The 18,017-nt window shown below is 39.8% G+C and overlaps 1 protein-coding gene across 6 annotated transcripts in view; it reads left to right on the forward strand.

Moving 5' to 3' along the window:
• Positions 1-18,017, forward strand: part of PLCB4 (phospholipase C beta 4) — a 424,450-nt gene that overhangs the window by 312,883 nt on the left and 93,550 nt on the right. For all 6 annotated transcript variants that reach the window (XM_030310086.1, XM_030310087.1, XM_030310089.1 and 3 more), the window contains 4 exons: positions 5,354-5,435; positions 6,384-6,484; positions 7,105-7,162; positions 14,068-14,176. In XM_030310086.1, the coding sequence (XP_030165946.1) occupies positions 5,354-5,435; positions 6,384-6,484; positions 7,105-7,162; positions 14,068-14,176 (350 nt within the window). The remainder of the gene's footprint in view (positions 1-5,353; positions 5,436-6,383; positions 6,485-7,104; positions 7,163-14,067; positions 14,177-18,017) is intronic.

Below are 18,017 nucleotides of genomic sequence, written 5' to 3' on the forward strand. Positions count from 1 at the left end.
ATGAAAAAACAATGGCAGTAAAGCCTGAAAGGAATCAAGAAGGAAGGGAAAAAAAATGAAAACATGAAAAAGATGTGTCTTCCACATGGGTTCTTTAATACTTAAGCTGGTATGTTTCACCCTCTGAAGATTCCTCATGCTTCCCTCTTTTCTGCCTCTCTACTCCCTCTCTGGTGTTAGGATTTGCTAATGGTCTGTGGGTACACCTGGAAGCTCTTGAGATGGCAGCAATAGGGATTATTTGCCACACTCTCCTGGTATCTTTTTGGCTGGCATTTGTGTAAGCACTTCATGGAAATTTCTGAAGCTGGAGTGGGCATCATCTGTCCCCATGAAACCAGGAGTGTGTTTGGATTCATAAGCCCAAGCCCACAGCCTGAATTAGTCCCGGGTTTCCCGGATACCAACCCATTCTTCCAGGATTCTCCAGACTTAGGTTGATGTTGACTTCCTCTCTGGATGCCACTTTAGCAAAGAAGCCAACGGAAACAGCAACAAATAAAACCCAGAGCTACGAGGTAGAATCTTGTCTTAGAACTGCCCTATCTTTCAGAGGTGAAGTGAACAGGTCCCCAGCTGCATCGCATTTGAGCAAGCGCATTTGAGCAGTGGCTTGCTGATCACACTTAGCCATTTCTGACTTTTCTCCATCTCCTTCTCTGCCAGGCACTTCATTCTGCCTTGACATTTCCATTCTGTTTCCCCATGAGGTTATCACTATACTCTCTCAAAATCGCTCTTTTCGCATTTAACAGAACTGTCCTAGAAGTCATCATTTTTCTTAATTCTGTGTTCTGTAACAGCCCGTGTGACACGACAGAAATATCAATGAGGAAATTAAAAGCATATGAATCATAAGACCATGGACAGTATTTTTACTTAACCTTTTATTGAGGGCTTACCAAGTTGTAGACCTTACACATGTGTTGTGGTCTTTACAAATCGAGATGTAGGATTCTCTGCTTTTTGTTAACTTACTAGCAAATCAATTTTGTGTCTACTCTAGAAAAAAGTAGACCTTAAAACAAAAACAAAAAACCCAGTTAGCACCCTTGATTGATAATTGTTGGCAAAGATACTTTACACTGATCTTTATTTCACTTAAAATCCTTTGCTCTGCAGGGCACTTGGGTGGCTCAGTCAGTTAAGCATCCAACTTCAGCTTAGGTCATGATCTCATGTCCCGTGTGTTGGAGCCCTGCGTCGGGCTCTGTGCTGACAGCTCAGAGCCTGGAGCCTGCTTCAGATTCTGTGTCTCCCTCTCTGTCTCTGCCCCTCCCCTGCTCACACTCTGTCTCTCACGCTCTTAAAAATAAATAAACATAAAACAAAAAATTTAAAATCCTTTGCTCTGTTGAGCAATAGCAGGACAATTATTTTAATGTATCCCAGCATCCTACAGCTAAGTACGTTTTTCTTTAAAATTTTTCTTTAAACTTAGCACAGACAGCAGTGTGAATAGAAATGTATATTGGATCTGTTTTTACATGCTTTACTGTCCTGCTTTCTCTTCCAAGATAAGGTTCAGGAAATGGACGAAGTAGAAACACATAGATTGCAATCAAAGCACTTCTAACTAGCAATTCTGGTTTCATTTATATGTATCCTACTAATCAAGCCATTGTTAGACAAGATTGGAAGTCTTTTATGATTTCAAAGATCTTTATCTAGCATGTTCACATGCAAAATTATTACCATCCTTATGTCGTTTTCTTTAGCTCTCTTTGACATGAACTCTTTGGTGCCTGCCAGTATTAACAGGTGTTTGACACAAGACATCTGTTATTTGGGGGCAATTTGTTAAAGTTGATGGAGAATTGATAGCAAGCCAGAAAAAAGCGGTAAGTCTTCTGGTAGATGAGCTGCCAAGGGCTAGGTGGAAATTGTTCTGAATGTTTTAATGGATATGAAGAGTAAACACTTTTAAAATGTCATTTTATCACTATCATTCTGGAGTTCCTAAAATGGAAACTATTACTATAGTGTGCATGCTGTTAAAAAGGGTCTGGCTTCATAGTCGTTACATAGCTTGGGAATGGCCCCTGCTCTTGAGTATTAACCAAAATATAATATCCAGGAAGTTGCAGGAATGATTAATGAAGAAAGTCTTAACTCTTTATCTCCCTCTTTTCTTTCTATGTACATAAACTTACACAGTCTGCTTTTCTCTCAAACCTACAAACTCCTACTCAATTTATCTTCTCACCTAGACCAAGGCTTTTGAAAATCACTCTTTTCTTTGCCATTTCTTATTCCTTGTAACCTGGAGTTGGAACCAATGGCTAGAGAGTCGGAAAATAGTAGCCAGACAAAAATTATGGGCTGTGGCAGGAAGTAGTCTTAAAAGAGACCGTTGTATTAAAGAGGAAGGCTGAGAGCCTCAGGTATGATCATGGTAGCCCAACTCCTATGTAATCTGTACATGTCCTGAAGTCCTAGTTTTTCAACAAAGTTAGTAGGACTCTGCTGAAGCTTCACTCCATGAGTCTGACCTGAGTGTTTCAAAAAATGGTGTTAAAACCATGGAATGGATTGTAGGCCCATTGAGGACAAAGAAAGAGTGAGACTCCCTTGGTTTTTTCAGGATCATTTCTGTCTTTATCACCTGTAAAGTCTGCTGGAACATGGAATTGAACCAGGACTCTAATAGGACTGGGCTCCACTCAAGGTTATTTGCTTTTGTAGCATTTCCTTTGGGGAAGGTGGTTTATTATGATTCAACAAAAACTCATTGAGTATCTGTTAGCCATGAAGCACTAACCTGTACTCTGTGGGTGTGAGGCTATATATAAGAGTTGAATAAATCACAGTCCTTTCTAAATACTCTCCTACGAAATGCCTATGATGGTATGTAAAATGTCCCCAGGTTGTGATAAATGTGTTTCTTGCAGGACCCTGTTAAAGGGTATTCTGCTGGGCCTCTAATGTAACCGGAAACTCTTAAGAATTCACCTTTGTGCCACAACCCCCCCCCCTCCCCCCCCCGCCTTACCTCTGAGTGAATCCATTTTAAGGCCCAAGGCTGATTCTGATAGCTGCCTGAAGCAAAGGCAATAAAGGCACTTTATTAGATAGATCAGGGGAATGGTCTTTTCAACTTCCTTGCTTCTATTTTCCATCCTGGGTTTGGTCTCCGTCAGAATGAGGTGAGCAAATCCATGGTGACATTGCCCAGCCCAAGCCCCCTCAGAAAAGAAGGCCAGAGAAAGAGCCCCTATGGCCGTAATACCATTTCTCGCCTTTATTTCCTGTGCAGTCATGTTGTTGGGCTCTGACTTTGCCCTCACTAGTATATCCCTACATGGATTTCTTTCTCTCCTGGCACTGGACACCCTAATTCCTTCTTTTTCTCTCTCAATCTGTTTACCTGCCCCCTAGCCCCAAGTGCTAATGCATAGACCTCCTCCTCCCATGAGACATTCTTGTTCTACTTCCTGTTCATGTATTGGTACTTCAACAAGCTCTAGCCAAAAGATTCTATTCCTATAGTCTCTTCCTTTCCTCCCTACCCTCCAACCCACACCCAGAAAGGCTCAGGCCCTGTACCTGCTACAATCATGACCACATCAATCAGTTTTCATGTCGTTTTTCAGGCCTATCCAACCTAACCAAAGCTCGAGTTCACTGAGATACCCCTGAGGTTGCTGTACAAACAGTTTCTTCCTGTCCCAAATCTGGGGATGCTGGGGCCTGTAGCTCTCATGTTAACACATACTTAAAAAAAAAAAAAGAGATTGAGAACACTGATTAGCTACTTTCCTGTTTTATAAAGGTCAGGTAAATTGCTTCTCACCCCAATTCAGTGCATGAAAATTCCATGAACTAGAGAAGTGGAAAATGTGGACATAACACCCTCTATCCTAGAAACTGGTTTACTTGATGTCAAACACATATGCTCTACCATGTCTGTAGATTTGTTAAAGAGAATCCGTGGGCCTCCCTCTACTTGAATACAGCTGTCTCAAGCGCTCTTAAAAATGTGCTTCTAAGTATTCTTGGACTGAGTATGAAACAACAAAGCTTTGAATGAACACATAACAACTCCTTTACCTAAAGTTAGATCTTCCCAATCTATTTTGGGAAGTTGTATTCTGCACTTGAAGAGGTGCGTTTTCCCACTCATCAAGAATACTTGGCGCTTAGTGCTTGCATTTGGAGCTGGCCTCCATTTAATATGAATGGCGGAGTGCATGACAGGGTTGGGGCATGGGGAGGCACTGCTACCAAGCTCCTTGTGCTCACACTGAAGGCATTCCAAAGCCAAGCTTCCTGGATGAAAGTAAGCTCTGTCCTCAGGTTGGACTTTTGAAATTAAAGTTTCAGTTATGGTGACAGCTTACCTGGGCTTCCACTCACAGAATAAAGGAAGTTTCCTTTGGTTGGCTAAGGCATGGCTCAGAGCCAAACATGAATTCTAGGGTGCTAGCTTGACACCTCACTGGGTCATTCTGAATGTCACCAACGCATTTCTCATAGGAAATAGGCTCGATGCACACCATCCTAGTTAAAAGGCAGCATCATTATTTAAAATTACCTTGTGTCAGGGGAAAGCCAAGATTCTGTGGAAACATTGAATAAGTGTTCCCCTAACTCTCCTCCCACCACACCTTTGCTTTTTCAATAAACTTCCTAAGCCTTGAGGCAGCTGGCACATCAGAGTAGTTCAAGAGTACTTAGCTCAAAACAATTTTTTTTTTCAAAATATGTCTGATAATGCATGTCTGCTATAGTACCAAGGCATAAGGGCCATCACCAGCCTAGACTGACTTCTTAGGGGACTACTTTTTTTCCCCAAACCTATATAGTGTCAACATGAGGTTTTATTCTAGACTTACTGTCCCGTCTGCCATATTCCTCTTCCCTGAGAAAGAGGAATTGTTTTTGTCCATTGTCCATTGTCATTGTTTTTGTCCAACAACATGTATCTCCCAGGGCTTTCGGGGGCGGGGTGGAGGGGTGAGAGAGAGTGTGAACAGGGGAGGGGCACAGGGGATCTGAAGCAAGCTCTGTGCTGACAGATATGGGGCTCAAACTCACGAACCCTGAGATCATGACCTGCGCAAATGTCGGATGCTTAACCCACTGAGCCACCCAGGCACTGCTCTCCCAGGGGTTCTTGTGTTCACAATCACCAGGCAGACACCTGTCTTAGAATCAAGTTGCCTCACTAGCAGAACCAGAGGGATATTGCAGGAGAGAGTTAGTGAAGTGAAAAACACCCAGAAATGAAAACGAATTGTATTTTCCTTTCCTTTCTCCACCCCCCATCCCACATCCCTAGTATTTCTTAGATTTTTGCCTCCACGAAATTAGAATTAACAATAACTTGATTTTTCTTTATTTTCTGCCCTAGTATTACTAGAACCTTTGCATCGGGGAAAACAGAAAAGGTGATCTTTCAAGCACTCAAGGAGTTAGGTCTTCCCAGTGGAAAGGTATTTATTAGTTTAATTATGTGTTTTGTAAAACGATTTTGTCTAGTTATGTTCTCATATGTAATAAGCCAGATTATTTATGTAACACTGATCTCATTTAGATTCAGAACTAGTTTCAGTCACATATAGTACAGGTAATTTTCTCCTTCCTGCCTGCCTTTTGTTCCCTGGGCATTTAACCTAAATGTTTCCAAATTCAAACAGTGTACTTCAAAATGTTTTTGTCAGTTTCATTAAGAAAAAGAAATGTCAGCAAGGCAACTCTTCTACACAGCTGGTGGGAAGCTTATTTTCAAGAAGCCTGTCCACATCGCCTCCACCAAGCACAATGTCAGTGTTCTTCAAGGTGGCTGTGGGGTACTTTGTAAAGCACTCCTCCCTACACAAACCATTTGTGTTCTTGGCCCCTTGGATTTAGAGTATTTGAAATTAATTGATTGACTGCAAGACAGATTTAAACCTGTTCCTACTTTAACAAATCCTACTTGAAATACAAACTGCAGTATGTGAAGGAAAATTTTATGTGGTTGTCCTGAGCAGCTTCATGTGGTCTTGTGAAAATTCATAAGATAAGCATAAGTAAACACTGGCTTTGATTTATTCAGCAGCCTTTAGGCAGGCACATGATTTTCTCCATCGTGGAGAGAAAGAAGAAATGTTTCTTTATATTTTATGGGGTGTTGCCCAGACCAAGCCCAGCCGTAGCCAGTGTTTGAACCCACAGATCACGGCCACATGGTAACAAGAGACGCCCATTTACACATGCTGGTGTGCTGGCAGGATGGCCCGGCCACAGTTGGACTTGGCCTTCTGGCTTCTGTCAGTAAGAGTCAGAGATTGAGGCCCTGGGATCCCAGGTGGTCATTGCTTTGCTTCATGATCCTGTGGATTCTTTGCCTTCACGAGAAAAATGTGGCAGGAGTTATGACACCCTCTTGTTCTTTACAGAATGATGAAATCGAGCCTGCAGCATTTACTTATGAAAAGTTCTATGAACTGACACAAAAGATTTGTCCTCGAACAGATATAGAGGATCTTTTTAAAAAAATGTAAGTTCCATTTATGGAGTTCTTGTCCTTTTAGATTTTTAAGACACCTTTTTGTCATAATATTTTAATATACTGTGTTGAGAGTCTGGAGGAGTATCTAGTCAGGGTTACATTTTCAGCCCTTAGTTTATGACCGTAAAAGTTCACTCTGACTTTTTGAGAAACTTTTACAAAAATTAATGGCAGCACCTGGAACTATCCCCCCCGCCCCTTGCATTGGCTTTACTAACTACCTACAATTTTAACCTGCTCCTTTAGGTATTAACCCATTATGTGAACTAACTAGATTGAATTATGGAATGTTATTATGTCGTTGAAAAGTTCATTCATTCCAGTTATTTCAAATGGATGACTTACATGTTGTTTTGAAAAATAACATCTTTTGATAATACTAAAGAAGAATTGCAGACATTTTCTGAGCTAATGGGAGTGTTTTCTTTCTCTTGTTGGGTTGTTTGTTTTGTTCTTACGAACAGTCTCTGGCCATTTTAAGAGTGCACCACTACCTCAGGGTTAGAAGATAAGTTTAGAATTATCATCAACAAATGTCAACATGTAAATCGTACCTACTTGTAGCATCATATACAAAAACTTACTTTTTCTAATAAATTTCTTTTCAGCAATGGAGACAAAACTGATTATTTAACGGTAGACCAATTAGTGAGCTTTCTAAATGAAGTAAGCTTTTTCATACATTAACTCCATAAAGTCTGTGTGCAGTGGCTTGCCTCCTCCAGTGTCCCCATTGCATGTCCGCATCATATGCCCGCATCATATGCCCTTATTCGCTTTGCTTCTGACCTGCTGATCTTTCCAGATGGCTTTCTTTACCAGGTGCAAAAATCAGCTGCTGCTCCTGTGTGTCCATGCGCTTCCGACACGTTGGCTTTGCACACTGCTTTTTTCTGTTGGTTTTCTCGCTATGGATGTGTAGCTCTGGTTCTTTGTGTGCGTGTGGATTTTATAATATATTCATTTAATTAAATGTGTCTGTGTTTTTGCAAGATGATATTGAAGGTACTTTTTTTTTTCCTATTGATCTCATTAGAGAATGGATTGAGATTACCACACTGTAGTTGGATTCTCCATTGCTAACTTTTTCTCATACCTTTGCATGGACTGGAAAGCTTTATTTTTGTCTTTTAATGGATTGCATGTAAGGACAGTATGTAGGTTCAAATAGAATATTTTGACAACAAGCACAACACTGGAGTTCCTGGGTGAAAATATAGTACATACTAGGCCAATTAGATTGCAGGTTAAATTTTTACATTTTATTTTTATAACAAGCTTAGGGCTCATTTTAGAATATGATTCACTTAACAACCAAAACTGGTTGACAACATTTGCTTAAGCACAAGAGAAAAATATATTTTAGAACACGTGAAAGTTGCAACTTTTCTTACAGCTAAAATTAACTTTTTTTTTCTTTATGAACGTAGAGAAGAATGTTCTGTTCAGTGAAACCCCTTGAAGTTTTTGCTAATCCAAAATGGAAAATTTACTTTTTTTCTACCACATTAATAAGTTTCAGTGAGGAAGGGACAATGTATTTTTGTTTCAAAGCAATTTTTAATATAATTTAACCATTATACCATATAAAAAGAAAACATTAGAAGAGAGAGTATCATGCCAGACAGGAGGTATTGCCCCAAAGAACAGGCAACAGGCAGGCTGTGATTTGCCAGGATGTAGAGACAAATCACATCTTTGCCAATGGGCTTCTCTTTTCTTGCCTTTTTAGGACTTACTGGCTCCCAATTTGCAGGGTTACCCTTTCAAAGCTCTGATATCGAGAGCCTAAAAGCCCATGTTCAGGAAAGACTAACCACTCCGTTTATCAGCACAGATGCCTCACCTCCACTTTTAAATAAGCCTTTCAGTACAATACAATATTTATTTTACTTGAAAACATTTCAAGTCTTTCCACCCCACTAGTTTTTGGTCATGCGAATACTATGTTTATAATCTTTACCCAGATAATATCCACATTCCTCTGCCACCGTTGCTCAAGTTGCCTTGCTTTGTTTCCTTAACTCCTTCCTCCTTTCCTTTATTTTTAAGATTTATTGTTTTATTTCTCTCAGCTTCTTCATGCACTTGGGGTCACTGATCATCTTAAGTTTTGGTGAGATGGGCAGGAATATCTTGCTTTTTGCTAAAGAAGGAAGGCCTTTTAGAGGCATGGACAAAATTTATATCATTAGTTTGCTGCTTCCTAAAAACAAGGTCTCTTGCACACTCTGGGATGAACTGACACCCAGCCATCTATTAAACATGACAGAGACTTTTCTATGTGTGTCACTGTGAAAATAAAGAGTTCTGAAGTCTTGAGGTTAGTTGCTGCGTTCATGGGCTCTTAAGGCTTTCCCCTTAGTTTTTGTAAACCTACCCAGTAATCACTTGCAATTCTTGCAAGTCTAAGATATAACATTAAATATTAAAATATGTGATCATCTGTACATTCTGCCATCCAAACTCTTTCTTAAAATACTATTAGTTGATAAACTTTTATACATTGCTATCACAGGGGCCATTAGCACTCATTGGTTCTTATATTTTCTTCTGTTTGGCTTTTCATTCACAGTAAGGAAGCACCTTTAATTTTGAAATGGGACAGATGGAATCAGTGGGCTCTAGATTTTGTTAGATCATAAAGACTACAAGATGGTCCAGGAAAGTGTGCAACCTTTATTTTTAATCAAAGTGTCTGCCTGAATCTCTTCCTTTTCTGTCCTAGTGAACTGAATTGGAAAGACTAGATAGAAATCTGAATGTGTCCTTGAAGAAGTTTGTGAAACTTAGAGAACATTCTGCCAGCTCCTTGCAACCTCTCCTTTGAGTCCTACAGTGACCCCCCTCTTCTCTCTCCAGAACCAAAAGCACCCTTAAGGTAGAGCACCTTTGAAACCCATAATGAAAGGAGACAACATTGACTCAAGAAGGAAGCAGGCATTGCAGTGTAAGGGTCTATGGCTCCAAAAGCTTAGATCTAAACTTTTTCAAAATTCCTTAGCCATATAGTGTCAACAAGCCATAATTCAACATTGTATTAGAAGCCCCAGATTATGCAATAAGATAGGAAAAATAAATGAGTCTACTGAATACAAAAGATGAGGTCCTACTCATTATTTGCAGATAATGATTGGGTACCCTGAATATCAAAACTGTCAACTAGAAAGCTCTTTGAATAAGAGTTCAGCAAAGTAACCAGAGAAATGACTGATAATGCAAAAATCAGTAGACACACACACCAGCATTAACCAATTAGAATAGGTAATAGGGAAAAAAGTCATGCTGCCTCCCACCACTTTCCAGCTTGTAAATCCTTTTACTCCTTAGATGAAATTTTATGTTCAGTGTGCTAACATGTATCTCCAGGAAGCTGTAATGATAGGAGAGACTACTGGCCACTTATTACCTTGGTCACCATGTAGGGGGGTTTGTACCACCCCCTCCCTATCCATGTCATAAATACCTACTGGCTTTTCATTGGTAGCTTTAGACCTGCTTCTCATCTGCTTCTCAGTATCTCTTTATTCATTGCTCCCCAAAGTGTGATCTGTGGACCAGCAGCAGCAGCAGCATCCTGTAGGAGCTTGTTAGAAATGCAGAATCTTGGGTCCCACCCAGACCTACTGAGTTGGAATCTGCATTTAACAACATCTCCAGGTGATTTGTCTTTACCTTAAAGTTTGTGAAGCACTGTCCTAATAGATTATCTAGATTCCTTCTTGGAATGCTTAGCATGAATGGGAAGAATGTGAGAGCATCATATACCTTCTGTTACTTCTCCATAATGGATTTAGTCATGGAAATCCACCACTCAGATCTAAAATTTTGCCACAGCTGTGTCTCTTGGTCCCATCAGTGGACCAAGAGAAACTTTTCCTATTTTTTGAAAATAATAAACCAGAGTCTGGGAGAGCTGGTAGAAGAATAAACCACTGTGAGCTGCCATTTGGTTAGATACTGCTCCCAGCTCAGGTCTCTATCTGTGGTGGGGCTGATTCATGTCCCTGAGCTTCAGTTAATTTCACCTCTCTTTGCCTGTTTCCAATAAGAAGCTAAATTGATTTCAGTTATCTTCATTATCTCACAAAGATGATAACTGAGAGGGCAGGGCTACAGAATTGGGAGATGCATGGAGGGCTGGAGAGAATAGATCAAAATGAGGAAAAGAGAAAAAAAGTCTTAGATGACAGTAATAATCCAGAATTAGCTTTATTGTTGCTAGTGATCTGCACCCCTTCCCCCCCCCCCCACCTCACACCCATTATATGATTGCCTTAGGGCTAAACCTACCTGTTTCTTTGTTTGTTTGTTTTTATTTTGCAGTTGAAAGAATATAGGAAAGGGCATGAGATCTCTTTCCATTGACAATATCTTTATTCTTGAATACATAGACACAGAAAGAGGAGGTATTTCTTAGTCTTATGGGTAAGCCTACCCTTGCAAATTATTCCTTCATCTTCTTTATATCTCTTCTGAATATTTGTTGTCAGCATCCATCTCTCCCAATTCTGTTGGGATAAAGCCAATGGATGCCTTTTCTCAATAAGAGTAAAGACATAATAATTGAGTAAGGATCACTGTCTCCCCATTCACATGAGCACAGTTCTGTGATCTATTTTCAGAAGCTGTTGACATCACTTAACAAAGCTCTGGATGTCCAGGGGTGAATGTCCTAGGTACACTGCTTCCCCTGAATCCCCACTGAAAACAGATGATCCCTCAGAGTTGTGAAGCATTTTCCACACTGTGCTTATGTCCATGTGGAACTCTTCTGCAACCTTATTACTCTGAGGTCACCTGGAAATTATCTTTTCCCTCTTTGTTTTTTCATATAAAAATTATAGTTTTGTGACTCTAATGCAAATCTTATTATTTGCTTCCTTGTCTCGGATTATCCAGATTCCACCGTGCTTCCTTTTTGAAACATGAAAATTTTAGTGAAGCAGATAGTTACGTTATCTGGTGGAGCAGATGCAAAGACAAAGGCAGTTTCATACTGTCTGCTTTTAATGCTTATTTCCTGCAAATTTACAATTAGGGGCTTATGATACAGCCATTTTAGGGCTTGGTTTTCCTAGCTTTTGCTTCTGACAGGCAGGATGTTCTAGTGGATATCATGCTTTGGCAATAAATTTTAAGACGGTTTAATAAGAAGGACATCTCAAACATTTAGCATTCTATCCTTGCAGGACTTAGGTGTTTTTTTTTGGGGGGGGGGTATTGTTGTTGTTTTACTCTTCTGCAAATATGTTAAAATGCATACTTTTACACATTAGAACAGTGTTTCTTAAACTTGAACACGTCAAAATCACCTGGAAAGCTCATTAAAACACAGATTCACAGGTTCCACCCAGAGAATCAGATCTGGTAGGTCTTCGGTGGGGGCTGAGAGTCTGCATTTTAACTCCCAGGTGCAGGAGATGCCACTGCTGCTGCCATCAACAGATCACACTACAAGTATTAGTCACACAGAGCTCATGTGCACATACACGCATATAAAAAGTACAGAGGAGCATCTGGGTTTCCTCTCCTTTCCCTAACTTAATCTCTTCTCTCCCCTCCAGCTTACTCTGTTCTTTCTCTCACTTTTTTAATTCATATGGATTTGCCCCATCATCTCCATGAGTCCAGAATTCCTACCAACGAGCACATCTTTAAACCAAAAGCTTACTTTGAACAAAGAGAAATCCAGTGGCCAACCATGAGCATAACTGCAATGGAGTCTAAAAAGGACCTTTACCTCCACATCCATCTTCTTCCGTGCTGTTATTTACAGGGACGGGAGAAGAAATGTGCCTAGAAAGAGCTTTTTGTTCGTTCGTTTTTTTGTTTGTTTTGAAAACAATGCATTCTCACCAGAGGGGTGGTGCTTGTCATCTCCTTGAATAGTGGGCTCCAGAGTTGCATGATGCCCATCCGTTTCATAAATAAGATTGTAGCATGCCTTCACGTGCCTGGCATTCCACGGTCCACCTCTTAGTTTCTCTCTGCATACCCCATGAGTTTTGTTTCTTATGGTTTCAAGGCCTGTTGTTACTATAACAGTTTCTGCTCTAGCACATGCATGGATGTGAGCTGTTATGAGCCGTAATTTCTTAGATTACAACAGAAGCATGCTTCATTGGGATGAACTGACCAAAAGATAACAATTCCTTTTGAGTTAACACTCTTAACTGGGTGAAGAGGTGGGAGGACCAGAATAGGCTAGGCCACAAGTGCTTGAAGAAATTACATCAAACGTGTTCCATTGGCCAACAGCATTCATTCTGTGTTGCCCACTTTTTCAAACGTTCATTTCAAAACAAATGGGGAAGGGAAATCCATATGAACTTTGAACAATTGTTTCTTAAATACTTCTCAGTACTGTTTCTCAACGTCTGTGCATATATTTGGGTAAAGAATTATTGTCAAGGTTCTACCTGTTGACCAGGTTTCTTTGCTCACATCTGCTTATCTGCCATTATTTCCACTGAAATTATATATTTGACATATGGCCAGGGTCACAGTGTTTGGTTCTCTGATCCACGGTGAACGATAAGGAAGTTTAATGGACCCACTGTCTCCAGATATAGGCCCGCAGACACAAATACAAAAGATTGTAGCTGAGTCAGTAAATTGGACTTTTTTCACCACTGCTGTGAAAATTTGGATGTCAGAACTCCAGAAATAGTATAGCTCCTGGTGCCCCATGTACTACCATGAGCATCCAGTGTTGCTTTGAAAAGCATGGTATTACCAGCATCCTCATTGCCTTAATCATTCATGGACTGCCCCCCGCCCCATCCCCAGAGAGTTTTTTCAGAGCAAACGGAGTTCTAGTTCATAGTGAAAAAGACTTTATGAACTACTGATATTCAAATACAGATTTTCCATATTGTCGATAATGTATACATATCCTTGTGCTGATTGTCATCATTATTATAATTGGTTCGATTTGATAAATATTTACTCAAGAAAATGAAGTCTGCAGACTGCCCAAGAAATCTTTTGTTTATGTAAAAAATATATATATAATGAAAATGAAATACTAACCTTAGGGATTTTAACCTTATGGGTTTTTTTAGCCTTAGGGTTTTTTTTTTTTCTTTTTGTTACTGTTGCTATTGTTTTTCTTTTTTAGGCACTTAAATTAGTGTGTTAGCTATTTGAGTTATTTGGGGTTTTTTTTTTGTTTTTTGTTTGTTTTTGCTTTTGTTTTTGCTTCCCCACCCCACCCAAAGATTTTTTTACCTCACTTTTTGTAGATATGCCAAATTTTTTATCTGTGGTATGGAAACTAGAAGACCATACAACTGACATGAACACCATTTTATGTATCCTTTAGCTTTTGAAGGGAAAAAAAAAAGTATGTTCTATATTCTCTCTCTAGTTCAGTGAGGGAAACCAACAAAGCACTCCCAAATTTGGACTTTTTTGAAATATATTTTAGGGACAGTGAAATCCTATCTTTGTTAACTATAAATGTGATATTCTAAATATATCTTATTTTAGAAATTCTGTCCTTTAGTGATGTGTCATGCCCAAGGGTGAGAAATGTCAACCTAAATGGAGTTACTTTCTCATCGTAGCATCAGCGAGACCCTCGACTGAATGAAATTTTGTTCCCATTTTATGATGCTAAAAGGGCAATGCAGATCATCGAGATGTATGAGCCTGATGAAGATTTGAAGAAAAAAGGTAACACAAGTAAAAGAAGAGAATTTTCTTTATTAAAGAAAAGTAAGAATATATGCAACTTTAAACATTCTTGGATTTTTAGTTAGACATATCTTTAAATGTTTTGGAGCTCCCTAGAGCCAAGGATTCTTAACAGACTGATTTTATTTTTTTTCCTGTTCTGAGTCAGTATAAATTTTACCTTACATCAGAATTTGCTCATGTTGCCTGAGTTATAATGTTAAATTCACTGTATTAAACACATTATAGTGATGTTCTCCCAGTGTACTCTCTTGTTTTCGATCTTTAGTATTGCATAATGCTTAAAATGCAGTAATGCCCATCCAGTCTCTGTTTGCAATCCTGGAAAGAATTTCACTTCCTATAAAATTTATCCCTCCTGTTTTTCCTTTTTTGTTTTGCCAAGCCAAGTGAATTTTAATACATGATTTCGTGAGCCTTCTCATCATTAGGCTTCTGGTAGAGATGACAAATGCAACTGATAGGAAATTAAATAGTCAGAAATTAATTTAGCAAATTATTGGGGTTTCTGAACGTTTGCCTCCTTCAGTGAAACATTGGAAACAGTGTGCTGTCCATTCCAATATTTGACAAAGAAAAGGCATGGACAGGAAATTTAAGATCCACGTCATAGCAGTGGGAAGCACCCTCAAAGGACGGGAGAGATGATGCTAATTTAACTGGACAGGAAGTCCTGAGACAAGAGATACCTGAGCTAGAGCCTCAGCTTTGTGTCCCAGTAAAGAGTTGAAAAGAGATTCAGATTCAAGTTCTTTCCCTCCCATGTGCCCATGAGTATCATGGCCTCCATTAGTTCTTTTTTTCTTTGTATCTCAGTGAATGTGACTGAAAGGTTTGTATATTCTCTGGACCCACATAAAACCTGTGGATACACTTGCTGGCCCACCACACCCCGTGGCCCACCCTGGATATTTTTCCAAGTCAATAGAGTTTTCCCTTGATTGAAGATGTACACTTAAACTTTCTGCTAAGGCCCCAAATACCTACTTTCAGCAAGAGTGCTTCGTTACTTACCTCTCTGCCAGTTTTCTGAGTATTATCATTTCTGCTATATCACATGGAATTAAAGTAAAATGAGGGGTGCCTTGATAGAAAATACAGCCCTTGCAATTTTGATTTGATTCTTGTTACCCTGTCACTATGTGACCTTGAGCAAGGGACTATATTCCTGGGCCTCAGCTTCTCTGCTTGTAGCTTGTCAGGGTTCATTCAGTCATTCAACTAGTATTTAGCCCCTCTGCCTTCATTTCTTAAAGTGTAGAGAGGGCTGACTGGGTGCCAAGCACTGTGCCAGATGTTGAGGATTCAAAAGTAAGTAAGGCAGTTGTGGTCTGTTGAAGGACAAGGCCCAGCAGTTCCTTGGCAGTGTGATAAATGTTATGCTAGAGATGTGTCTTTCATTATTTCTAAAGTCCTAAAAGTCCATGAAATTACATTGACACATCTAAAACTCATAGCTTCATCATTTCACAAACGACAGAATCTAAGTTTAAAGTCTGTCATTATCAAGTATGATTGAGAATGTGGTGCACAAGGCATTCTTAGGTATAAACTTCTGGGAGGAATGTAAATTGGTCCAAATAACCAGCTAGAATAATACTTTGGCAATAATTGTAAAATAGAAGATAGGCTACTCCTACCTCCCAGCCTTTCCACCTCCAGGTATGTACAATAGAGAATCACCCATATCTTTCCCAGCCCTGGATGTCAGAGGAAGTGCACTCATCCAGGCCAATGGCTTACGTTTCTTGTACACACATAGCTTTCAAATTCTCCACTCATAACCTCTGACTTCAACTAAAGACCTATGATGGAAGTCTCCATTCAGATACTAAATGGGCCTTTCAAATGTATATGTACAATGTGTTTTGATTCTCCCTGCCCAAAGACCTGTTCCTTTCTCAGCCTGGAAAATGGTACCATTATTCACCCAAATCTTCAACCCCAAATTCGTGGAATCTTCCTTGACTTCTTTTTTCTTTCACATCACTTCTGATCCATCAGCAAAACCTACAAGATCTAGCCTCAAAATAAGTCCTGAATATATCACTTCTCACCATCTCTGCCTTCATCAGAGTATCCAAGCCTACATCATGTCCTCTTAGACAATGCCAGTTGACTTTTAACTAGTCTTCTTTCTACTCAGTGGCATAGAGTTTATGCTCCACACAGCAGCCAGACTAAACCTTTAAAAACTCAATCCAGTCACGTTATTCCATTCTTCAGAACCTGCCAAAGGCTTCCCAACACAGTAAAATCCAAAGTACTTAGCAAAGGGGCGCCTGGGTGGCTCAGTCGGTTAAGTGTCTGACTTCGGCTCAGGTCATGATCTCCCGGTTCACGGGTTCAAGCCCCGCGTTGGGGCTGTGCTTAACACAGCTGTGTTTGCCACAGCTGTGTCAGCTGTGCTGACAGCTCAGAGCCTGGAGCCTACTTCAGATTCTGTCTCGCTCTCTCTAACCCCTCCCCTGCTCACACTCTCTCTCTTTCTCTCAAAAATAAATAAACATTAAAAAAAAAATTCAAAGTACTTAGCAAAGACTTAAGTCCAACCAATGTAGCTTTTGGCTTCCTCTCCAGCCTCATTCCCAGCTACCTGTCCCCTCAGTCACACACTCCTACATCAAGGTCTTTGCATTTGCTGATCCTTCTACCTGGGATAGCATTCCCCAAGATGTGCATGTGGCTTGCTCCCTACCTGTGAATGTGACCTCACAAGGGCTTTTGCTAGCCATGTATCTAATAGAGCATCCTGGTCACTCTTTATCACCTTCATTCCCTGCTTTCTGTTTCCTTCTAACACTTGCATAACATTATATTATACTTATACTTATTTGTTAATTTATTTCCCATAATATGTTTCATGAAGGCAGGGCTTGTCTGTTTCTCCCATCACTTTATCTGTCTCAGTGCCTTAAAAAGTATTTGCTCTTAGGGGGCACCTGGGTGGCTCAGTCGGTTAAGCCTCCGACTTTGGCTCAGGTCGTGATCTTCCTGTTCATGAGTTCAAGCTCTGCGTCGGGCTCTGTGCTGACAGCTCAAAAAAGTACTTGCTCTTACAACGGCTGTGTGCCCAAGGAGGGCTGCACAGATTTTTATTGTAGTATGTTTTTATAGTTAGAAATTACCTAAATATCCGTCAACAGAATAATGGACAATGAACTAGTATATTCATACACGGACCTACCATGTGTTACACGTGCCCACCACAACGTACTACTACTATACACACTACTATGTTATTCAGGGAAAAACAAATCCTCAAGAGCTGAATAAGTTCAAGAAAATATAAAAAGAGCAAGTTGCATATGCAAATAATAAAATGTCTTTTATATAAGTTTTTAAATATTCACAGCTATCCATTGTTAGAATAAATGCATATGTAGTAAAGTTACAAAGCCATTTTAAGAACGTTAAATACAAAAAGGAAGTGGTTGTCTGCAAGGGAGCAGAAAGAGGGACTGGAATGGAGAGCAGGGACACAGGGTGCTGCAAAGGCATCTGTAATTATATATTCCTCTGAGAAATGTAAAGTAAGGTAAAATGTTACGAAGCTGTGGTGTAAGGGTCCATAGTTATTTATTATTTAATACATTATTATTATGTTCTTTTTTGCAAGCCTGAAATCAGTTCATAACTTGCAAATGCTTAGCTATAAACAAAAAGCTGAGGCAGTTGATGGTTGACAGGGTAAGAGATGGAGAGAGTTTTGTTTTGTTTTGTTTTTTAAGTTTATTTGAGAGAGAGAGAGAGTGTGTGTGCACACATGCATGGGCCCAAGTGGGGGAGGGGCAGAGAGAGGGAGAGAGAGAATCCCAAG

This window comes from Lynx canadensis, chromosome A3, assembly GCF_007474595.2.
Source record: "Lynx canadensis isolate LIC74 chromosome A3, mLynCan4.pri.v2, whole genome shotgun sequence".
In the NCBI taxonomy this organism is placed as follows: Eukaryota; Metazoa; Chordata; class Mammalia; order Carnivora; family Felidae; genus Lynx; species Lynx canadensis.